The 25,514-nt window shown below is 38.8% G+C and overlaps 1 protein-coding gene across 1 annotated transcript; it reads left to right on the forward strand.

The window, feature by feature from the left end:
• The first annotated feature begins 4,211 nt into the window (after window positions 1–4,211).
• Window positions 4,212–24,595, forward strand: MYCT1 (myc target 1). Its single transcript, XM_010180618.1, has 2 exons — window positions 4,212–4,339; window positions 23,928–24,595. The coding sequence occupies exons 1-2, from the start codon at window positions 4,288–4,290 to the stop codon at window positions 24,458–24,460; spliced, it is 585 nt and encodes a 194-aa protein (XP_010178920.1). The 5' UTR covers window positions 4,212–4,287; the 3' UTR covers window positions 24,461–24,595.
• Window positions 24,596–25,514: the final 919 nt, after the last annotated feature.

The following is a 25,514-nucleotide window of genomic DNA, read 5'->3' on the forward strand; positions in this document are numbered from 1 at the left end:
TTAGCAATCTATCAGGCTTCAACTTGAAGGTTGAAGCTGGGTGGGTTTATGCCTCCATTTTACCTAAGTGCTTGAGAGTAAATGACAGTAGCTTGTTTTCTTCTGTTCTGGGATAGTTACTCACAATTTAGTTTCATTATAAAATAAAAGTTTGAGTTTGGGCTTGACTTTTCAAGAGTTCAAGCTGCTAGCTCCATGTGGGCCACCACAAAGTATTGTGCAAACTGCTAACAGTGAAAGAGGAAGTTCCTGACTTTCTGTTAGCCTCAAAGAGCTCATCTTTGTCCCCTCCCGCTTTCACCTCCTTGTGTCCGCAAGGGTGACCCCCATTACCTGACAGTGCAACTGGACCTACACAAGCACCATAATGCCAGCTCTCAGCACCATACTCCCTAGCTATTACTTGGCTGTAGGTATACAGTGCGGAGATGCTAAAACTGGCCTTGGCCCACCTGACTTAACTGTTGTTCCTTGCAAGCAGGACTCACTGTGCCTTTTAACATTAAGTGTCTAAATTACAGAAACCTGGCTCAAATTTTTTTTTCTCTTTCTGGCCTCAAGTTTAACCAGTGTAGAAATGTATTAACATAAAATATATACTGCTATAGAATCATAGAATGGTTAGAGTTGGAAGGGACCTTAAAGATCATCTGGTTCCAATCCCCCTGCCATGGGCAGGGAGACCTCCCACGAGACCAGGTTGCTCAAAGCCCTGTCCTACCTGGCTTTGAACACTTTTAAAATTCTTTCTCATAGATATATAAGTCTTCCCAATCTTGCACTGGTACATAATTAGCAATGAAGGACCTTCTTTTTATATTATGTCCTTAGGATTTCACACCTCTCAAAAATCTTGAATGTCTGAAATTCTGATGCATTTCCTACCCATGATTCTTTTTCTTAAAACTCTGGAGAAAAATCAGTAACGTCTGATACGGTCCTGGCAACCAAGGTGTTTTCTGAGATGACAATGTAACTGCAGTCATATTTCTTTTTATTCATAGCAGACATCTGGTTTCTAAATATTCTGATAGAGCCAGCACATGGATGTAGGTAACTATTCAGGTAAAATGAAAAAATCTACTGTTTGATCCTGAAGAGGATTGAAGTGAGTCATTAAAGGCAGTAATTCAAGCTGTAGCTTCTCTCTTTTGCCACATTATGAGCAGTCTTTAAAATGGATGGTTTGATGGAAGACAGGAACATTTGTCATCACTGGTCAAAGAACAAATTCCCGTTTTTCTTCATGCATCCGGAGAACTCTAAAACTAACCAAGGACAAATATGAGGCTGCTGAAATATGAAACAATTAAAGGAAATCCCAGCCTAAATCATAATCTCCAGATGGAAAGTGTAAAAAAAAAAGAAGTTTCACTGAATGCTCATTCTACTCTTTTTCATTCTTTTTTTTTTCAGTGAACTCTGCTTACATTTGAAATAAGAAGATGTTGTGTGTTCATGCAGGAGAATTCAGGATGTATACCTTTGTTTCCTCAAGAAATGCCAGTAACAGTAAGCAACTGAAAAACTGAAAAGTAGTTTTTAGCAAGCTGCTTTAAAATTGTGACATGGTGTTCATTTCTTGCTTCTAGTGACAGCTGTATGACCCTTCTGCCTGGCAATGATTGACAATATCTAAGATCTGTGTTCAATTTGTAGGGCTTATTGATCATACTCAAACATCAGCACCATGAGCCCTGGCCAGCTGATAAAATAGTTTAAAATAAATTAGTCTTTATGCAACCAGTAAAGTAGCACCCGACTGTAAGTGTTTTGTTAAACAGCAAACATTTAGGTGATCAGAGGTTTACTGGAAGGCAAAGAAAAAGAGAAGAACTATAATGTATCTATGGGGAAAGCATAAGTGCCTCAGAGAAAGCAACTGCTGCCCCCAGAGCAGACTGGCAGTGATGTTATCCCTCCCGGCTGCACATGACCAAGGAAGCAGATGATTCTTCCCCTGTCAGCACTCTCTTGTGTACCTACAGTTTGATTGCCCATGATTTTTCTAATATATAAAGATACCTATCACATTTAATACCCCTAAAAATTCTTCTCTTTCTTCAGGGATTAAGGCTTGTGCTATTGTAAATTCAAAGCACCTCCCCTCCTTTAATCAATACGTTTAAAAACTTTAAGGACAGAATTCAGTTCTTCTTTTCAAGGAGTAAAAGACAGCTCATTTCATTGGAATTAAACTCACATCACCATGTCTTTTACAGCTCACTCTAGCAATGTATTTGACAACTCGTCCTTTACATACCTCCGTCTTCCATCAGTCAGAGCAACAGTGTGTTATGCTTGTCAGCACAATGAATGGTGATGAGCATTTTTATCCATGAGAGTAGCTCAAGTTATGATGATTTTATTTGCAAGAGAAGATACTTCAATAGAGAAAAATTAAAGAATTAATGGGGTTACCAAGATAATAAATTCTTGCAATAATCAGAAATAAAATGAACAGAAAAAAACTTTACTTGCTGCAACTTGCTGATAAGCATTACAGGTGTATGGCCCAGGTAACACTTTTGGTGGTCCAGCTTCTGTGATGTTCTGCTGCTGACAGTTGCCCATATCAGCTGTTTGTTTCCGAAGAAAATGAGAGAACTCTCATCTTGGAATATCGTGTCTAGAGAGAAACTATCATGCTGCTTCTCATTGCTATTGACTTTCTCACAAAGCATGGTAATATGGAAGATTTAGTTATCTGTACAAGTGTCTATGTCTGAACTCAGCCACTTTTCAAGTAGATTAAAGTGAGAGTTTAATTCTGGTTCACAATTATAATCTCAAAATATGCATACCCTACACTAAAGTCACGAAAATGTCTCATTTTATGTGTCACAGTAATTCAGTTTTGTTGTATTTCTATCTACTCCTAGAGCACAAAACTAATCCTAGTCATTGAATTCTATAATTTGCATATTTTTATCATCTTTGGTCTCTGTGCCCAGACCAAACTAAATGACTCAGCATTTCTTAGCAAGTTGTGTCTTGTTCATAGACATCTGAAAATCAGGTCTTTTTCATTCAGGTGCTTAACTCAGTATTTGGAGATGTCATTTTAAACACCAGCTTTGAAAACCATCAGTCTTCCATTAATCATCAGAATATCTTTACTCAACATTTTAAAAAATGTTTCATGCAAAAAAGTTCCAAACAAAACAAAAAAAGATTCAACATCAAAATTATGGCAGATCCAAATCTTAAGATTGGAATATTCATAAATTTTGAGGATTCCTGATATTCCTTCTGAAAAATAGATGTAACTTACTCTGTTTTTTAACAATGAGCAAAACAAAACTTCATACAACTCTTCAAAGAACAGAGGTTTGACATTCACAGCAGAATGTTTATGGATATGCATTATCTGCAAAATATTTAAGAAGAAAATAGTTAAAAATCAGGTTCAATAGAATTTATCATATGAATACAAAAGCTTAGATATTATTTATCTCCATACATAATTCATTAATTCTGGGTCTATGCCATTAAATATCTTGGCTATTTTCTTTTGTAGGTGTGTTAATATTGCTATTTGTTATATTTAGCAGCAGTACCTACAAATTCCAACAGGGAATTAATACTGCATTGTATTAATACTATCCAAACAATTAGCTCAAAGCCTGTTTGTGTTCCAGGGAACTCATAATTTAGAATAGGGTGTCGAAAAGAAAAGAATTGGCAAAGGAAATTTGAAGTACACTTATTAAAATATTAATGCCTACGTTACACTGTCAGGCCCATCTAGTTCCTCAAACTAGCCAAGGAACAATGGCAAATACTTAACAATTCCCATACCCTAAATTAATATTCTAACAAAATGGTGTTCATTAAAAGTCTCTTGACAAATTTCTTCCTTACTGAAAACTCCCACTGAACACTAGTCCTTTTAAATATTTAAGGAAGATCTTCAACATAGCAAATCATTAAAGGAAAGAGAAAGGAATTTTCATCTTTCTATGTCTGGACATTTTGAGGTTCAAAAACTTTCAGAGAAGGAGGAGATTTGGTATTGTCCTGAGTCAATTTGCTCTGGCTGAGGAAATGACGAGAAGGAAACTATCCCCCCGTCTCGGGAACCATGTGGTGTTCCAAGATAAGGCGAGCACTTGCTAATTTGAGTCCACAAGCAGGAAACGTGATACATCCATTTCCTTTCAGGCAAACAACACAAAAGCATTCCCTGGCAGCACAAAAGCATTGCTTTTACTGCTAAATCTCAAACATTCAGAGACCCATTGCTTCTCTGTGGACATACCATTCTATATTTGTTATTTGGATGTTATGGATAGAAACGCTACTTACTCTCCAATCACATGGCCACCAAAGTTTTGGGGTAAGGATTTTATTTCTTCTTCTAGAATATGGTTAAAGTAGATGCTGAGATCTGCTGGTGATTGCCTAAAAAATACATCCAGATACCTTCAAGCCTCATGTCGGAAGCAAAAAGTAATGAATAGACTTTGTATTTCTTGCAGTGCAAAAGATTATTTTCTTTGACAAAGTTTTATCATGTTCTTAAACTAATCAAGTCAGCAGGAAAAACACCAAAGCAGAATCGATTGATTGACAAAATTCATTACTGAAGTCAGCTGAAAAGGTGTCTATTGACTTCAGTATGTTTCAGATTAGGTAGACATTCTCAGCCGTTTAATGGATGTACCTACACAGCAGGCATGATCTGTTTCATCTTCTGATGAAAAAGAAGTAGCAAAAAATAAAAATGTTGCAACCTTTGGAATAAACTCTTATGCCTCCAGATTGAAAAAATATTTGTCATCTGTTGTGGTGCCTCATGATTGGATTTTCTTTATGTTTTCCTCACTGTATATTTTGATTATTATCTATTCATACTGTTTTCTTTCACCCAAACATGGGAATGGTTCATTAACTGAAACATATAGAGTGTAAAGTGGAAGTATATGTTATACTGAAATTTATTCAAGGTAACTAGATTCGGTGATTTGATCCTAAAAGATGCTGTGTAACAGCTGAGGACAACCTTTCCCTCCAAAAAGCTCTATTGCTTGCTGTGTTTAACGTTGACATGCATTAGCTTTTAGTAATTAAAGTGATCTATATGATCTGGTTTTTGTCTATTTTATTATTGCTCTTGAGCAATGACCCCTCCAAGAATCTGTGCACTACCTAAAACAAAAAAATAATATCTGTTAGCAAAAGACGACTTTTGTTGCATAGAAGTGCCCTGGGAAAAGAGTGGAAAATAATTATAGAATAAGATTTAAAGAAGTTCCTTCACTTCCTTAGCATAAGAAACAAGAAGAGTTTGTCGAATGACATCCGCATGTTTCCTGCAATGACACACATATTTTCCTACTGGGAGACTGTGAGCAACTCACTTCATTTTTGTGTTGGGCTAAAAAGCATGGTAACAATACTAGAAGTCTTTGAGAAATACTTACAGATTAACTGTGGAAACAATACTTTTACTACTGTTTCAGAGTCTCTTGTCTGCGTGTTATCTGCTGGACTCTGAATAACTATCATTTTGGTGGAGTGGAACTACATGTAATTCTAAGATGGCTCTTTCAGGTCAAAAATTAAAGTGCTTTCATCTACATGTACTTTAAGAATCTTTGTGTAAAAGGTACTACCCCTTGTTACTGCAGATTTGCTTTTATTTTGAAGTAAATCGGTGCTACACTGTCATGGAAATATACACAAGAAACAGAGAAGTTATATGAAACTCTAAGGATTAATTAACCATAATGCTCAGACTGTGGGCAAGGTGTTCTCCTTCTTCATGAAGAGTGAAAAAAAAATCTAAGAAGTGACCACTTAATTTCTACAGCATATTGCATACACCTGGCCCCGCTGATACTGCTGTTACTCTGTTGATCCATTTAAGGTTCTTCTCCAGGTGTGCCAAGTCCTGGTCCTTCAATATCAAGAGCTGCACTTGACAACACAGAGCAGGACATGCGTGAGCTGTCTTATAGTTGAAAGGGCCAGCATCTGCTTTCACCAGCATTGACCACCTGGCTTGCCAGGGACTGATACTGTATCCAGCTCTGATCACCTCTCATTTGCTTATGCTGCGACAGCAGATGAACCTCACAGCTTGGGTCTTTGTGAGGATCTTGCATGGTCCTGGGAAGGGAAGATGCCTCTTAGGCTTTTCTTATTTTTCTGATAGATTTTAGAAGAGTTAATAGCATTTCTTCTTTCTGTCCTGTAGATATATCATATGTAGTAGACTATGGAGGGATACTATATAGTCTGTGTCAAAAGACAATGACCAACACAAGCTTACTGTGTGGAAACTTCACTTAAAATAATAGAAGTGTATTGTCTCACATACTTGGAGATACATGACCTGAAGTAAAAATAGAACTACACATCATAGATCACAGAATCACAGAATGTTAGGAGAAAGATCTTCTAGTCCAACCCCTCTTCCAGAGCAGGATCACTAAGAGAAGCAGGATCACCTAGATAGAAATAAAATTGAGTTCTTCATTAAATAAGAATGCAGTACTTGAAACTGTGATTTTTCAGGATACGGCTTACAGACTGTTTCACTGTTTTTCTAAGCCACCCACCACGTAGTGCTGTGGGTATGAGTACATTACCAATATGCAGATCTTTTTCCATGCATGTTCGACTTCCCAGTAGCTCCCATGGACTTGGCCAAAGTGTAAACTTCAACATGTGTCCAAAGGTTTGCTGAGAGGGACTAACCTTGTAAGAGAAAAATAAATGTTGTAAAAATAGTTAAAGTAACTATACATAATATTTAATCTCTCACAAGATTTTATAAATCCTCTATGGCCTAACAGCTGGTTCCCTACTCTGGAAAATATACAGACGTCCTGTTTTCTAAAGCTGTCCAGTTTCCAATGGTAACTTCTTACAACAGCATCTTAAAAGTGACTCTGAGAATTTTAAAACAATGAAAAACTAAACTGTCCTCCACTTATTTGTGAGCACATACAAATCTTTACACAACTGCTCTAGGCTAGTGGAAGTGTGCATGAATAAAGGTGTGTAGATAAAAGCAAGATATGCATGATTTGATACAAGTCATGCTGTGTGAATTGCCTATTTAGTGTAAATATTTTCTCTATATTCATGCAAATACCTTAACAAATAATAATTAAAAGAAACAGCACAATTTTTGCAAGCTCAGTGTAGAGTCAGTGGCAGCCTGGAGAGTTGATTACATGCTTAGCTGCAGATCTTGCAGGAATTCTTTTGAATTCAGGCTTCATCATCATCATTCTGCAGTATTTTTGAAATGCTAAGTTATGCAGCAGAGTGAAACATAAGCAGCAAAACAGTAGTTTTGCTGGCCTAAAATCAGTTCTGCTGGAAAATAATAAAAAAGGAATATTAACCTCCTCTTCCACCTTAAAATAATGTTTCATGATTGAGCACCTGGGTTTGTCAGCGAATACTCTCTCTGTAATATGTCATAAGCACAAAATTAGGATTCTGATTCTCACTTTGCTAGAGCTGCTCCCTCCTACAGATGTTGTGCAGAGTCTTCGTAGACATACATGTCTGTTGCAGCAAGTTGTCTGAGCTACTGCAAGGTGCAGGATCTCATCCCTTTCAGGTGCCAACTTCTACTTTGCAGTGGGAATCCATAGTGTTGTATTATGGTAGAGGTACAAAAAGAAGCACTTAAAGCCAGCCTCTGCTGAACTTCAGCACTGTTTGTATCACATGGGACTGTAGACAGAGAATCTAGCTTAATTTTTTTATTGGTAGTTTCAAAAGGAGGCTTGGCAATAGCTGAGTGAGAAATTCAGGGTTTGGTACCCATCCATCAACTGCTGATCTCATTTTTTACTGTTCTAATATGGTCTTTATTGAGTTCATTTTGATTTGTAAGTTAACAGTGGGAACAAAGATGTTTCCATTTTAACCAGGAGTGCATTTCTTTTAACTCCTAAAAGCATTTTCAGTCGCACACAATTAAATACAATAAATGGCTCTGAGACAATCCTATTTCTCCAGTGCAGATAGTAATATACTTTGAGATCAGGAAATTTAATTTAAATAGTACATTTGATCAATATGACAGCAGCAGAGAGAAAAAGTGTAAGCAGACATTAATCAACATAAACTTAGATCCCTGGACTATCCTTCAGTCTAGTTTTACTCAAGTATGTATTTAAAAATGCAACATTGCAATTTAGTGTCTTAAAAACATTAAGGACTTCTTTTTTTCTTGAACCAGACTCCAGGGTGTTATTTGTTGAGTGTGTGGGAACAATGCCATGTATCAGTTGTCTTCCAGCATTTTAAGATTGCAAACTGCCTGGCACTAATATTTTGAGCATTATCAGTTCACTTTATAAGCTACAGCTGCTCTCATGGTTTTAAATATGTCAAATTTTGCCTTGTCTCTCCCTCAACCCACTGGTCTTCTCTTCATTAAAATATGTCTGAATGAAGGAAGTCAAACTATATACTCTGCTGGAAAAGCTGGTCATTAGGGATCAGCATATTCTAACATTTGTCAGTGTGTTGTGGTATGTTACTAGTGTAGCAATGACAGATTTTGCATTGTTCTCTTTATGAACTGAAATACTACTTGTGCAGGGCAGTAGTGACATGAAGAGTAATACAGCTGTCAAACACAGGAAAATTCAACCCAGACAGCCATGGGACCTGATTTCTCTTCTGAGTTCCTTCATGGGTGGTAGCCATGGCAGAGTAGAGGCAGCAGCAGCAAATCCACTCCAGTTCTTTGCAAATGAGAAAAGAAACATTTAGCTGGTTGTGTGGTCACGAGTTTAAGCCTGTTGGCTTCCACTCTGGTGACTGTGTCAGCACATTTCCAGCATACCCACTGGCTGGTCTCTCCTCATTCCCTTTTGCTCCCCTTTGTACCCTTCCAGTCGAGCTTTAGCAAGAGCAGATAAAGACTCTGGGAGCTGCCTCAGTTGTTCTACTGGAGATGTGGACACACAGAGGCTACAATTTGGAGCCAGCTATGGAGCACTTGACAGCAGATGTGGCAGTGGCAGCTTCTACCAGGCTATTACTCTTTCTAGTTTAATAGCTGGAAAAGATCAGCACAAACCAGAGTACCCCAGAGGGACTTTATCCTAGTAGACTGGGTGTTGCTAATAGAGCAGAAGACTTCATTAAGCTGGAGATACAATTCCTTTGCTCAGCAAACATTATCAGAGAAAGGGATGTCCTATATTGATTTGATGAAGTCAGACATTTCTGAAAGAATATATCTGAGTTCTTTGGCCAGGAGCCTGTACTAATACCTCTCCCACGTCACAGATGGCCATATATATATAAAATGCTGTCTTCACACTGAATCTGCATCTCCCAGTCTGGCATACACTGACTACGTCTACTTTCCTGTTCAGACTTCCCAGAGTGCTTTATCATGAACTACCTTAACAAGTCTGTTTGCTTAATACTTGAATTTCAGAGTCTGATTTCTGACTTATCAGGGATACTGATCTGTCACTCAGGACTTGCAACTCAGGGATTTACCTCATGATGTATGATATTAAAAGACTCAAATAACTGAGCAGACTCCTGTCCTTGTCATGATGGAGTTAATATGAGAGGCAATTGTATGTGAGTGAACAAACCCTTCTTCCAGCTCCCCACCTATCTTTTCCAATAAAATACATGGCTCATACTTCCAGGTTTGCTAGTTCTTTATTTCTTGCCTAAACTTCCATCTTCTGATTAATATTTTCTCTTTTACTTATTCAAGCTGGAGCCTTAAAAATCCCGTAAGTTGTACATCTCCAAAGCTACCTTTCCATACCCTTAAGACCTCTAATAACAAAGAGTAGCTTGTCTTTCATTCACATTTCAAAGCCAAGTATATCTACTGATAGTAGAAAAAGAGCTTGTTTGGAAAAGCATATAGTCCAAATGCCCTCATTGGTTGGTTCTTGTATATATCAGTGACATGTGAATTTGGACAACCCAATCTAAAAGTACTCTAACACATAAAATAATAAATAAGAACAAGGGGTGCATTTCCTAGTTCGGTCAGAAAGCTCTTACAATTTGCTGCATGAAATGGATAGGAACACCAGTGGAAAAATATAGCCTTGGAGACTTTTTCCCTGTTTCTTAGCCCAGAAGATATGGATCAGATGGACTAATGAGACCATTATTCCTCTAAAAAATATGTAAAATTTTGTCTGCACTAGAAATTTCTGGTTGTGTGAATGGTGTGACTGTGTAATACAAAGTATAGTGCAGCAAGAAGTAAAGTATGCTTATACATCTTTGTATCAGTCTGGTATGGACAAACCATGTCCTTGGGGCTGCAGATTTCCCCAGTTCTATCAAATAACACACCAGCAAGCGTACCTGGCTTAGTGGCTGTGAAGCTGTGTTGAGTAAAGGTAATGGTGACATAAAGCATCCTCCCACTCCTCTTACAAGAAACTTGCCAAAAGGGCGCAAAATATTTATCAACTTCAAAATGTGTTCAAATTCCTGAGCAGGGGATCCTGACATGGAGTAAAATACACTGATTCTTCTCAGATTCACTGAGAAACTAGATTTGCTTTGTTTTCCTAATCAACTTGAACTTAGAACAGGCTGGCTCCCCAAAAGACGTTTGTGGAAATAAGCATACTAGAAGGCAAGTTTTTAGTTGGGTTTCTAGAAGATAGGACACGTGGTTTCTCCACATTTCAGATCCCTATTGGAAAAATAGAGGAAACTTCCCTGTGCTGCTTCGTATGAATGTTGTCAAGAGAAAGACAATGAGGTAAAATGTGACACAGAATCAGAATGAAAGCTTGTTCCGGTTTTGCAAATGCTTTCTGTAAATACACTGAGGTTTTTCAACTCCATTTATCTGATGAGGAGATGTACAACACAGATATAAAAAGTGATATATTTAAACAACACTATGAAAGACAATGAGATCTTTACGGTAATATTACATCCTTTAAATGTTTTCCTTCTCATTACCAATCTTAAATTCAGTGTACCTACAAGTTCTCCTGCTTGTCAGTACAATGTTACATTATGTCACAAATTTGATAGTGAAACCATTATTTCCAGATTACGTAGCCAAAGATTTCACTTAAGTGACTAAGTTTTTTCATGCTAATGAAGAATAATTGCAATGTATCTGTGTATCCATTTAACAGGTCAGAGAGCAGGATTTTCTCTCTATTGTCCCCTGCCCTCCCAGGGGGAGGATTAAAAAAAAGGGGAATAGAGAAAAAGATGCTTCGCACAAAGTTGGAAGTTAAGACTGCAACAAGTTTAATGAAAAAAACAACAGGGGAAAGGAAAAGGGAATTAATAAGGGACAAAGGATATTTAACTATATACAAAACCCAATCCCAGTAGTCTCGAGTGGAAGTGTCCAAACAGTGCCTCGTGGCCACTGTGACCGCTGTGACTCGTCACCAGGGACCGCAGAGGTGCCAGGAGTGGGTGGTGGTGGATGCTGCCGAGCACGTGGAGGTAGCCCCAGCCGCCCCAAGATGCAACAGGAAGGAGCCCAGGAAACCAGGAAAAGCCAGCAAAACCTCGGGCTTCCTTGTTTTTTTTAGACTGTGGCCGGAAAGGGGAGGGAACAGTACTGATCTCTGACCCCCCAGGGCCCTCAGACACTACCTGTCCTTCCCTTTCAGGCTGGTAACCCTTAAACCATAACATTATCTGCATGGGGAATTTGCAGAAATCAGGACTATGAAAATCCTACATAGCTCAGCAGAGCTTTTAGAACAGGGATTAGTTTCGGTTTTGTCTGTTACAAATACCACACACTGGAACCTCAGACAGATGCTGAGAACATAGTACACAGACAAAAACAAATAGTGGCAATATCAGTAATACTCAGTTTCACCTGTACAGGAACTGAGATAGACCTTTTTTTTTTCCCCTCTTGGAGAGCACTGTAGGGTTGTGCATCCTCCCAGGCCCAGCAGCATCAGAGTAACTTTGGCTGCATGGCTTCTGAAGAAACAGAGATTTCTCCAGACTAATGGCATTTTTTTTCCCCTTCAGGTGAGATACTGATCTACATAAAAATCCTGTGATAGAGATGTAGAAAATGTCACATAACTATGTTACTCCTCAAGTGTTCAAGTGATCAGAAATTGATTTAAGTATTCCACATAATTTTGATAATGATCACGGTAGCTAGAAGACTAGTGGGGCAAGGGAGACCCACACATACCACCTTTTCTCTGCCTGAACCCGTTAAGATCTCTACAAGGATCAGGGTTATTGTCCTGTCTACGAGGTCAAGGTCAACAGAAGATCTTTCTGTTTCCAGCTGACCTGACCACAGTGTGAGCTGACACGGGATGTGTCACAAGGCAGCAGCAGAGCAGCCTGGGCCAGTGACTCAAACAGGACACAGCTTTCATATAAATAGTGCTAATACTGAAAGAAATGGCAACAAGGGTGTGAATTTAGCTGAAGGAAGATAAAAGATAGCATGCGATGGTGAGGCATTAGCAGTGCCAGCAACTGTGTTTGAACATCAGCCCTTCAGTGACAACATGACAGCAGTGAATCTCATTCCTCTGTAACACTCAGAATCCCTGGCTCCTCTTCTGAAGTATTCTGGAAATATTCTTATGCCAAACAAGGAATAAATCTATGACTGATACGGTAAAAAAAAAGGAAGGCATTGCTCATCTTACCCCTCTCAGGTTTAGGATGTTCCATGTCTGTTTCCCCTCAGCTGTGTCTGAGAAAGGCTGATTTGAATGCAGCTTTTCAGTTGGATTTCTCTAGCACCTGGCAGTACTGGAGGGACTGTGTCTGCATGCTTCATGGCCTTCCATGGTTGCTACAGAGAGCCTGAAGCTGCCAGGCGAGCGATGCTGCACTGCACCTTCTAATGCTACTTATGCTGGTGCCAAACTATTGTAGGAAGCCACTATTTCCTTTGTGCTCCATCAGGGACAGGAGTCAAGGTCATATGTCAGTTCTAACCATACTCTGCCCACACTGACTTCTCCAGAAGACAGAACTGTGCCTTAGCATTACACTTTGTTTTATTTTCCAGCTAGCCTTTGGAGGTACCATTTTGTATCAGCTATTAGACTTAATATTATTTGTATTAATCCTACATGAAAATTTATCAGGTAAATAATATACTGTCTTCTCAAGGGGCAGAATGATCAAACTATTCCAAATTTAGTATGATTATGCTTATTTTGCTATCAGTTAAGTAAAAGATTTGAGAAGCACATCAATGCACTTCTATTACTGAAGCAAAGGGGATTATATCAATAGTCAGACCTTACATTTAGGAAAATAATATGTAATTCCATTTCAAGATGTTATATGCAGGCCTGTCAGAGACATAAAAGTAGATATTAATGAGGGACCTATTTTTTCCTTCCCCTTATTCTGGCAAGCTCAAAGAAAAGCTTATCACCGTAGCTGGATTAAAGCAGCAAACTATGTCATGAAGAGAAGAGACTAGTCTTATTCTTGCATGCTATCTATTCAGAGCACTATTTCTTCTTTGTATATAAATTATTCTTTTATGTGAGTCTGTCATCCTCAGGCTGTGTTTTGTTGCATCCTAATTACTGCTTCTTTCCTGCTTTCCCCACCTCCCCACCCCATATACAGTCATTGATTTTTCAAATGCTTAACCATTTTAGCAGGAAGGATCTACTACAGATCTGAGGTAGTAGAAGGAAAAGGCAAAGAGTCTTCAGAGTATTATTTAAATATTAATCAAACACACAGCACATACAATTACAATTTTGGCAATTACACCTACTGTATTGACTTGAGTAGGTAATGCTGCTCGTTTTCACATGAGCTGCCAGAAGCGTCATTCTTTATTTATACACCAAATATAGAAATCTCATCTTTTGGAAGTTATATGTATATTTCTTCTTCCAAGCACCACATCAGTGAATGTGTTGGCATGTGAGTGTGTCATACATAAAAGGAGCTTAGTGCTCTGCTTTCTCTCCAAGATAAACCCCCTGTAGCAAGATTCACATTCAGTTGAGTTAGTCTCTGCACATTGTGTGTGCAATGGTTCTGCCTTAGTTCTTCTTGTAGAACCTGTTGAAGGAAAATGCTCTGGATTTATACACAATTTCCCATCTTACCATTGTAATTCATTTAATCGGGAGTCAAAAATTTTTGTGAGACAAATGAGCGGCTGTGAGTGGTGCCATCTCTCTTACACAGAAGATTAATCTGAAGCATGGAGATGGAATGAGATGTCCACAACCACAAAAGAAGAGCATAAAGTAAAATTAAGACTCAAAACTGACCCTTTTGTCTTTGTAAGGTTATCTTCATTTCATAACCCTATCCTTTTGTATAGGAAAATAAAAGAAAATAAAATAAGACCATCAACAACAGTTAGTACAGACAACTTCATCTTTTCCTGCTTTTCAAGGTAGAAGCTTCCCTTCCTATACAAACTTAAAAGGTCCTTATTCAGATTTTGAAACCTATTGTATAGAAGCTAAGTTTGCACCAAGCAATCCTAAGTTATTCTCCTAACATAATTTCTTATTCTTCTACATGGATCTATGGGAAAGAGATTTATGTGAGATTGATTTTCATGTATTGAGAATGGGACAATAGTAACTTAAGATTTATCTCTTAAATAACCTCAACCAAAACGCCAACAACAATACAAATATACACAGCATTGTTATGAATTAACATCTAGGAAATTTTCAGCAAAATAATTGGGGTCGGTTTAATACTATGCAAAAACTTCTTTGAGCTCTGACACATGCTTGCTGAAGCAAAGTGTCAGGGCAGTTTCTGCTTTAAAAATTCATGTTATATTGGTGCCATCTCTCAGTTATCCAGGATCATGGATAATTTTCTCTCTTTTAAAATATTCTACTTTATATTCTGATAAAACTTGGACTTTCAATATAAATACTTCTTGGCCTTTTGTGGGTTCTCACAGTAGGGACAAGCTCCACCTGATGCTGTGTCTGGGTCAGGCAGGCTCTTCTCAGACCACAGACAACAGTAGTTGTAGTAGAGACTGAGGATGATTTCAACGTATTTCTTACCCTACAGTCTTCCCAGTAACCTGAAAAACTTATACTTTGTTCTAACGCTGGGTATCTTCTATTTTCTTAAATGTAGTACATATACTTTAGTGTTTCCTCCTTAATTTAGAAGGATTTTAGGAAATCATACTTAATTTTAAGATTTCACTCCAGTCACTCACGCTTTGTTCATATAGGAAATAATTTTATTCTCAGCCTCTGTTAAATAATCTTATCAATTAAGTAATAACTATAATGCCATATTGCACTGTGGGAAAATGTGATTTATTGTTTGATTTAGATTCATGCAGAGGCTAAATTGCTTAGGCCTATGTTCTGGTTTTGTGAGGTTGGTAAGAATGTCTTGCCAGAGGATTGTTTGTTGCACGTATGGGAAAAAAATCAAAATTATATTACTGTCTTTTTAATGCATTAGGAATCACAATGAAACCACACTGTAACAAAATTTCTATCTCTGTCTGCCTAAAGGAATCTTTGCTTTGTTTTATTATATAGCTATGCCAAAGGCTTTAAATTAAACATGTTGACATCTCTATCATAGATGTTTCCTTCTGATTATTACAATTGGTCTTTATTTATCATTCCAGTAAAGTCAACTGCCAGTAATATCAAGAGAACATCATTAACTCTGAGTTGGTTTGTGAGATATTGAGATGGTATATACCACTCTTCTGGATTTTATTTGTCACAACGAATTATGATATTAGTAAATAAAGCAAGAGTACTCTGCTGCATGGAGATCATTCTGGACATATGAATTTTAAAACAAACTTAACCTCATACTTCTCCATTAGCACAGATATTTGCACGAAGCCACAAATCTGTACAAGCTTTATTTCACTAAGCTGCTGAACACTTTGCTGTGCCTCAGCTTGCCTTACGCTCAAAGCCTCTGGAAAATGCTAGTACTCAGTGTTTATGGCAATGTAATTCAGAGTTTTTCTGAGTTTCGAGGTACTCTTAACATCTCTGTAATCTTTCATTGCTATGTTTCTTGTTAGCTTTTTCTGACACCCTATTTTATTAGAATTAAGGTATTTTACGTATTGTTTAGATTTTCAGCATAAATTTCCAGCAGAGGGCAATCTTGTTCCTATGTAGGTGGCTCTTTGTGACACGAACCCTCTAATAAACAGCCATTCCCTCAGCATTTATAATGGAGAATTAATTAAAGAGCGCAGACTGCATTTTTTTTCCTTGTCATCAATTTTTTTAACACTTGCGAACCCTATATGCTTACCTGATCAAAGAAAGTCTTAGAAACTGCAAAAAAAGAATGTCATGTGGACCTTGAGCTGTCATCTGTATTTTTTTCGACACAGGATTAATTGTATTACAACAACTTTCGACTGATACTGGTTTTTTAAATATTTGAAGGGTGTAGATGCACCATCTACCTAGACTATCTATTTTAGTTCTTACCTGTTCCTACAGATAGAAACACATTTTTTTAATTTCCATTGCTCTATTTTAAACTCAGCACTTTTCATGTTATCTGCAGTGAACATTAAAACAACTGTTTAGTTATCAGGTGAGGTGCTAGAATTACTCTCCGTTACTGCAGAAAAGAATCTCGCAGTAGCATAGGCCAAATAAAACAACCCTCTATCAAGCTGTGTCTGGATGCAAAGCACTGACATTTCTGACAGCCTAACTATCTTACTTATTTAGTTTATTAATTCTCATGTCCTGCTCAGACTGCTTTTCTTTCACCTTATTTTGTCCACAGATTCTGTTTTCCAGATGCCACCATCCTCGTCTCTTTGTGTTCTGTACATCACAACTACCTGAACCACTTTGTTCTGTAGCTTGTCACTCTCAGCACAAGAATCTTGAGTGACCTTGCTTAAACTTTTGCCATGACTAAGATCACAGCTGGTTGATATTACACAGGAACTGATTCGCCCACCCAACTGAATCATGGACTGCCTCCAAATGATTAATGAGAGGCTGTTTTGCCAATACAATTAGTGACAAAAATTGGGAAGACAGTGATGTCAACACTTGTCAGATACACAGAAATTGCTTTTTTAAACTCAACATGACAGCAGCAGCACAGGATTTGGCTACTGATACCAGCCAAAGCTTTAAATTAAGTTTTCTTGGAGTTGGTAGAACTGGCATAGAATTTCACGTAGTTAAAATAATTTCAAAGCTTCTGTGGTAGGGAAAAAAGTGATGGCTCTCTGGGTTCAGGTTATTCTTCCATTCTTCCAGGCAGTGTCCCTGACACCTGGGATGTGTAAGGAGGGGTAGCTACAGCCCATCCCTCTTCGAGATGTACATTTACCACAGCTGGAGGAAGATGCTATGAGTTTGTTCAAACTTTGATGGACCCAGGCTGCTCCTGTCTGGTTCTGCACAAATGAGGCTGCATTATGAATATCCCCCAGTGACCTACCTGAGCCTCATTTGAAACCTGAAACTCTTGTAAATCAGTATCTGAACCATTCTTACTAGTCAGCTTACTGGATTTGTCATTTGTAAATGCAATTCATACTTTAATACACTAGCTGGTGCTTGATGATAAGCTGAGCAATTTTGAGGTATGAATTCCCATACTGGTTCATATGGTTTTTATATCGGCTTTTGTCAGTGAGCTTTCATTTTGGGAAAAAATATAGTGTGACACAGAGGGTGAGCTGGATTTCCCTATGTCTGAGATCAAATCCTCTGCCAGTTGTCAAGACTTTTCAGCTTTGGGACAAGGCAATGTGTGTGTGTACATGGAAGTGTGTGTGCATGTAGGGGGAGGAATGCTTACTTACTGGGACAAGTTTTGCGTCACAGGCATATGACATTGTATAAAGGAAAGATAGATCACAAATATGTGAGAAGGAAAGAATTAAAATAAAAAAAATTACAATTCTAAATGTTGGATGGAAGTTATGAAAATAGCTCTTTTCCACTGTACAACATGGTGGTATGTTCTGATAATTCTCATTGCTAATAAAGATGAAATCAATGAGTTTGTATGTTCTGCATGTAAGCTTGCTGGAGCCCACACAAAATAAAGCTTGCATGTCAGGTGTGCAGTGCTTCATGCTAGTTTTGGGCAGGTGAAAGAAAAGAAAAATGTGAAAATTACTCTCAGATGCTGAAGTAAGTGAACAGAATCTAATATATGTAATATGTATTGTAATGTAATATGAGCAAAACTTCTCTATAGCAAGCTGAGTTTGAATGCTGAACAATGCCATTATTGACTGACAAGCCACCTTACCACTTCTAATAACTTTAAGATAACTTTTCCTGCTCTAGAAGGGGCTTCGACTAGATGATCTTCAGAGGTCTCTTCCAACACCTACCATTTTGTGATTCTGTGAAAACTGCTTAATCATTTCTCTTTAAATAAAGCAATAACAAAAAATTAACAGCTCCAAAACATGAAGAAGATTGTAATATTTGAAAACCATACACTAGAAATCAAATCAAATGTGTAGGTGTCATCTCACCCTATGGACGTTTTCTGCCTCCTTGTGCTTAGCAATAGCATGAGCAGAACAGATGCTTGGAAAGGTAACTGGCTCTTTATTAGCTTTATTAGCTATTATTTGTAAAGATGCAGTTCAAATTCAAGTCATGTGGGCACATCCTGACTAGAAGATGCTTCTCCATTTCTTTTTCCTTTGTATTCAGTACTTTATCTGTTCTTCTTCCATCTTGCCTTGGTTTTTGCTTTTTTTTACTACTTACATGATTTTGAAAGATACTACTATCTTTTTGCATACTTGGCCAACTGAAAAGTTTACAAATGTATATATTTGTGAGCATGAGGACAGGAACAGCTTTTGCCCACCTTAGCTTTACACCTTGGGGACTTAATTGTAAGACTACAGGAAAGATTAAAAACCCAAGGATTTCCTGAGACTGGGGAAGAAAACTACTGTTCCAGCTAGAGTTGAGGGCAAGAGGGAGATTCCTTGGGAAAACTCTTACATTCTAGTGGAACAAAATCCAGAGTGAAATTCAAATGAATCTTCAATGCAAGCATGTTTTTAATTCAAAGGGATGTTTTACTATCTGATATGTTCCATGTACACGAAAGGAAAATGAAAGCCTCACAGAAATAAGAGATTGGCCTGAGTAAGTCTGCAAGGATCCTGCTAAGCTCAATGATGGAAGAAGGATCCCCCATCACAAAAAGCAAATATATTTTATGAAAAGTTTGGTTGATCCAGGGACTGACAAGTCTAGGTAGAGACGGTATTGTTAAATTTTTGTGAAGTATACCTCAAGGTGATGAAGGAGAGAACGTAGTCCACTTCTCAAAAGACTTACAGTTTGGTATGCCCCACCTTTGGCTGGCCTTGCTATTGATGTCTAGGATAGATGGGAAGAACTTGTTTCAGGGCTATAACTAGGAAAAGTACCTCAGCAGCCAGTCTATCATCTTTACTAATAACATGTACAAATTTCTCCTGTGTGAATTCTATAGAGTGTTAAGGACTTGCTAGAGGTTATCAACTTGATAGGATATATGCTAACACTTCATATATACCGTTCATAGAAAGTTATGAAAGCCTTAAAGAAAGCTACAACCACCAAGAAAAAGCTTTGCATAGCAGAGGGAATCCCCTGTACAAACCGGTAGCACTGCATTTAACACTTAATAGAAATCAGAGAAACTTCAGAAGGAAGTGCCTGATGTGGATAGATGTTGAGTTGACAGACACGTGCTGGCTTGGTGTTAAGATCTTGGGGTAACATCCAGAAGTCATGAGAGTTACTGTGGGTTCTGAACCACCAACCCTTTTGGCATGGGCACATTGGAAGTACCAATGATAAGAAGGTACCATAGATAAGAAAGGTAATATATCTAAGTTACTTTGTTTCCTTATATATTTTTATTTCTGACTTTGTACCACAAATTCTGTCCTGCATTGTTTAAAAAAACACTTTGTCCTTCTCCTCAGCTGGTGCTAGAGGTGGGAGTGGAGAAAATGGACTGAAACAGGGTACCAAATCTTTTTAGTTGTGGCATAATCAAATAAAATGGGCAGTGTGAGCAGCCTGAAAAATATACAGATCAAAACATGTTTTGGGGTATCAGCACATGCGGAGTTATTGTTATTGTCAGTATCCCTACTTTACCCCCCGTTTTATTTTTCTTTCCTTAAAAGCAAAGAGGATGACATGCACAGCTCTCAGGAAACCATAAGATATTATAATGGCTCCTTGGGAAACACTCTGTATCAGTATTGCTTTGACTCTCCTGAAAGGCTAGTTCTGCCCTGGCACTGCCCAGATTAAGGAAACTCTGTGAAAGTCAGCTGTTCCCCTCAAAATCCCAGGTGTAGCAAGTCCCACTCTGCCTTTGATTTTTGTCTCTATTTGGTAGTATTTTCTCCAGTGTACCTCAAGGCTGTGATTGCTCAACATTCTGAAGAGGAAATCAATGGGCATAGATTTACAATTATTCAATGTAAGCTTTTAGAACTGACTCACATTTCAGTGAAATTCATCCTCTGTAGAGAGTCAACAAAAAGCAAGTTCAGCCTATTAGTGTGACCCACAGTTCTCACTGAAGTCAGGGAGAGTCTGGGAATAGAAAGAATGAAGTGTCTGTAACCAATGGGTCTAGTGATATTTCTATAATAAGAACCAGAAGGATTAAAAGTAGGTCCAAACTGAAATGTGAGTATTTGGGGTACTAGATGGCAACCGCAACGTCAGTGTAAGCTGAGGTTCCTCAAGGAATAATTTGTCCCTCTATTTTTACATGCATGTATAGAGGCAGAAAAATAAAAGAATCAGGTAAGTTAAAGAAAATGAAGACATTATCCAAAGGGATAATTGTTTGTGCTGTACCTTCAGCACAGGGGAACAGCATGTGGGAAGGACTGGAGAGCTGCACTCAATAATTTGTCAATTCTCTCATCTGCTTTTAACAGTCTGAAATGCTGATTTGATTGTGCAGGTTGTGAAAATTATGACTAGAAGGATTTGGGGACAAATCCTCACCATGGTGCATGGCAGCCCCAGGGCCAGGTACACTTGTGTAGCTTGCTGTGCTTCTGCTTACACTCGAGCCCTGCAGAGATCCCCTTCTCCTCCCTGCTGGAGCTAGGAGTCCAAACAAGAGCGGGGGTATCAGGTGGCAGCACATAGCCCTGTGCCTGGAGGATCCCTCAAAATATAACCACCTAACTGTAACAAAATATAATAAACTAACCATTCCAGCCAAAGTGCAAAAGAAATCAGCCTAAGAAAGCATTAGTTCTTGCTCCACTTTCCCATAGCCTTGCAGGGACAGCAGTAGGGGTACTTGGACTGCAGCTTTAGTGCTTCAGAAGCGCTGTCTATTGGACATTCCCTGGGATTTACTCAGCTGGAGGTAGACAGGTCCCGGCTTTCCTTTCCCATCTTTGGGAGTATAAGTAGGAACCTGTAGTAAAGGAATCTATTCAATCCTATTCCTGACCAAAAGGGGCACAGTAAGGCCCGCTGTGTCTCTGAAGATGTTTTATAAAGGGCAGAATCATGATGAGTTTGTCAGAAGGCTGCTTATGGTGACAGAGCTCTGATCTGCCAGGAGTTGCAGTGCCGGATGCTGCCTGTGGGTTCTTGCAAAAAGCAGAGCAGACAATGACCCTTTGATTTTAGCATGCCCAGTTATGAGTTCTTAGTTGTAAAAATGAAGGCTTAAAGAAAAATTATATTTTGAGGTCAAGTCTAGTCTGCTTCTGAACAAAAGGACAACACTGCTCTGCAGTTTTGCAGTGCTCTGCAACAATATCCCATGCCTCATCCTCTCCAGTCTTTGCTTTGTTTTCCTATTTGAAAACGATAATGGTTAGAGGCCTATCTGAAAGATGAGGCTGCAAGGAAGCAAAAGTAGGATTGTATAGCCATCCAAAATATCAGTGGCTTATAATTAGAACTTAAATTTTATGGGCCTCATGGAACTTCAAGTCTGTCCTGAAATATATGATTAATAAACTTGGGTAGGAAATTCATGGTGATGTCAGTAATTCATTGTAACATTGGCCCTGGCAAAAGTATGTAGGGTGACTATACTGTTCCTCTGGCAGAGTTTGATGGGCAGCAGCAAAGGCTGGTTTCAAATTTCATACTGCTTCTAGTCCCTACCCAGAAAGCTGTGAACATTTTATGCTAAACTTTCTGGTGCTCAAGGAACTAATTTTCCCCAATGGCAAATATGAATCACATAACTAAAATTTTTTCAGAGAAGAAAAATAAGGGAGAAGAAAAGTAAGAAGGTAGGTAAAATAATAAGGAAGGTAATAATAACTAATTCTTAAAGTGCAATTATACCAATGATCAGTTACATCTCCTCTGCTGGAAGGAAAGCAAATGTTTGCTTCCCCTCTCCTGCAGTGACCTGCCCTAAGTTTAAGCTGTGCTTTGCTAGGCACCAAGGCCTGACTTAAGCAAAAGCATCTGTTGGTGAATACCTGAGTGCCTCTGTCTGCAAGCCGGTCCCACTGGCCATGCCTGGCACCTCTCCTCTCCCTCCGCTGTGCACTGGCTCCTCTCCATAGTTGTCCCTCAGGCCGCTTGCTCTCTTTGCCTCTCCAGCAACAGCTTTAGCTAATTCCCACAGCTCAGGCTTGGTGGTGTTATTTTGGGATCTGGCAACAACTTTTTGTGCAGCACTATAAATCCAAGGGAAATTCTTTAATGGCTGTTTTTCTCTCAGAAACCTTGCAAGAAAATTTTGAACCTAGTCTTGTCTTGCCCTTTTTGGACTATAACATCTGTATCCCAGACCTGAAGTTACAGCCTTCTGTTGCAGTGATCAGCCAGGGACAGTGTTTAGCTGGGCTACACTTTTGTATGGTATAGAAGCTACTCACCCTTGTCTATTTAATGAGTACAATTCCCTTTTTAGCAAAAATGCTTCACCAACATGGTAACACAGCACGGGCAGAATGTGTTTCAAGTTGTCCCATGGCTCTTTTTCACTTATTCTCTCTTTGCTCCACCAGTAGTCAACATAATGTTCCTTCTTGTTTGTGATCCAATCCCTTCTTGAATTTTGAGGGGATGTGCAAACTTTTGAATTCCTTTCAGGGCTTATACAGGATTACAAATGTATCTCTGAACTTTTTAGAACAGCAACAAAGCTGGTGCTCAGTTGCAAAGATACGTGAAGTTTTCTGAAGTAACTGTGTTATTCATAGAAATAGGCAAAAATCGCATTCATCCACACTGTGAAACTGTGGCCATGCTCTTTTTTGTTTTCAGATCTCTTAATGCTGGAAATAATTTATAAAAGCTAGAGATTTACTTTTTTTAGTGGCAGATTAATGCATCTTCAAATTAGGCATTGGAGATGGGAAATATTCAAGAGACTTAGTATTTCTAATGGTTATCTCTGGCCATAATCATTTAGGATATAGCAATTCACACTAATTACTACAAAGATTTAAAGTATTGGTTACTCAGCAGTAAAAAGCTGGGACGTATTTTCATGTTGTAATAAATACAAGGCTTACTCCGTTAAGAACATGGCAGAAGCTAAACCACTGTTTTAACAGGTGAATTTGCAAACACATAGAACATAAACGTCTGTAAACAGAATGCCAGTCTGCATAAATCCACGCCTCACATTGCCCACAGAAGCAAATCTTTGGCAGTCTTACAACACACCTTGGGGCTGGTGGGTGGCTGATTCTGGGAAAGGCTAAGGACTTTTCCTTTGCATTGCTACAGAGACTGGTATCCAACACAGGCTACTTTCTGGATGTTGTTGGATTATGCAGATTAAAGAAAAAACACCATATAGTGAGGACAATCTGAACTGCTGTGTTTGTGTTGTAAAGTTCACATATTTAACACAAAGATCTTAGGGTTTATTAATCTTTTAAGGAGGCTGCCATACTCAGTACATTTTATGAAGAAAAATCCTTCACAGTTGTTTAAATAACTTTGCTGTGCATTTTTGCTGTGTTTCAGAGCAGATAACAATAGCCTTCACAGTGTCCATGGTGGTTGGATTGGTGATTGGAGGGATCATCTGGGTGTTGTTCACTTGCTTGTCCCGTCGCAGAGCTAGCGCCCACATTTCCCAGGGTAGCTCCTCAGCCTTCAGCCATCGGTCCAGACCCACCTCCCATGGCCACACTACCGGCAGGACTGGATTTTACCGCAACAGCAGCTGTGAACGTCGAAGCAACCTCAGCTTGGCCAGCCTCACTTTCCAGCGGCAAGCCTCCTTGGAGCAAGCTAACTCTTTCCCCAGGAAGTCAAGCTTCCACGCATCTACCTTCCACCCTTTCCTGCAGTCACCTCCCCTCCCTGTGGAGACGAACAGTCAGCTGATCACCCTGACTCCCACAAACACCACCACAACCCTTGTGGGAAGCACTACCAACAGCTTAAATCGACCCGAATTCCACTGGTCTAACAACAGCCTCCGCATCTGCCACTCCACACAAACCCCACCTCCTGCCTATGAAACCATCATAAAAGCTTTCCCAGACTCCTGAGCTAGGTCCTTGCTGCACACACACATATGCATTGCAGGAGGAACTTCAATCACGTTAACAGTTTTCTCTGCATGATGAAGATCTCTGAGAAGTCTCCGGCTGCCACTGTGGAGGGGATATACATTGCCAAGAGGCAGGTAGTGGTGCTTTCTTAGAGCACAATATCCCAGTGTCCACGGATCGCTTGTCTTTGCACTGCTGGCTCTAATTTACTGCTCTGCCATATGGTTGCATATTTATAATGTTGTACCTTTCATTGTAACCGATGTATCTTTACTTTGGAGGAAAGAAAAGGCTGCCAGGCCAAAACAGGTGGTTTTGTCTTTTCCTCAGTGTGTCTAAGGAACCTTAGACACAGACCCTGTGGAAGATTTAATGTCACTGTCCTGGCTGTGGTCATAGGCATCGTGTTCTGTTGGTTGCAGAGGATCCTAAAAGACTCCACATTATGGCTGCTTGTGTAAAATTCCCCGTAGTGTGGGAAAAATGTTGAAGTCTATCAAGCTTCACACAGAGGGAAATTTCAAACATACTAAATGCATGGTAACAGTTACAAAGAATTTTTTGTCTGCAGCCAGCAGAACAGGTAGTCACATTTTAATACCCAGTAAGGCTGTATGGGAGCAGAACTCCTCATGTTTCATATTTCTATTTCTGGTTATCAAGATAAGCAGCATGAATGACAACTATTTTTTTAAATTCAGTTTCCTGTTTTCCTGTGGGATTACTCATTTCCTTATTTCAAATTGTGTTTCTGAAATCATACCAATATTTAATTCTTCCTGGAAATTATTTTCTGAAAGCTTGTCTTTGACTAAAGCAAGATTTTAGACTTCTATGGCTGAATACTGGGATTGTACAATTAGTTGTAATACAGAGCTAAAGATGGAATATTTAGTTGAGGTTAACATATATTCTTGACTGTTATCCATGTATAATGTGAAACTAACCTCTGGCTTAATAGAGACTTATTGCACTGATGTGAAAGAAATCCAGGATTTGGAAATAGCACAGACAAATGGGAGCTGATTTAAGTCTTACTGTATTGGATGCC

Source organism: Mesitornis unicolor, unplaced genomic scaffold, assembly GCF_000695765.1.
Source record: "Mesitornis unicolor isolate BGI_N332 unplaced genomic scaffold, ASM69576v1 scaffold30933, whole genome shotgun sequence".
Lineage (NCBI taxonomy): Eukaryota > Metazoa > Chordata > Aves > Mesitornithiformes > Mesitornithidae > Mesitornis > Mesitornis unicolor.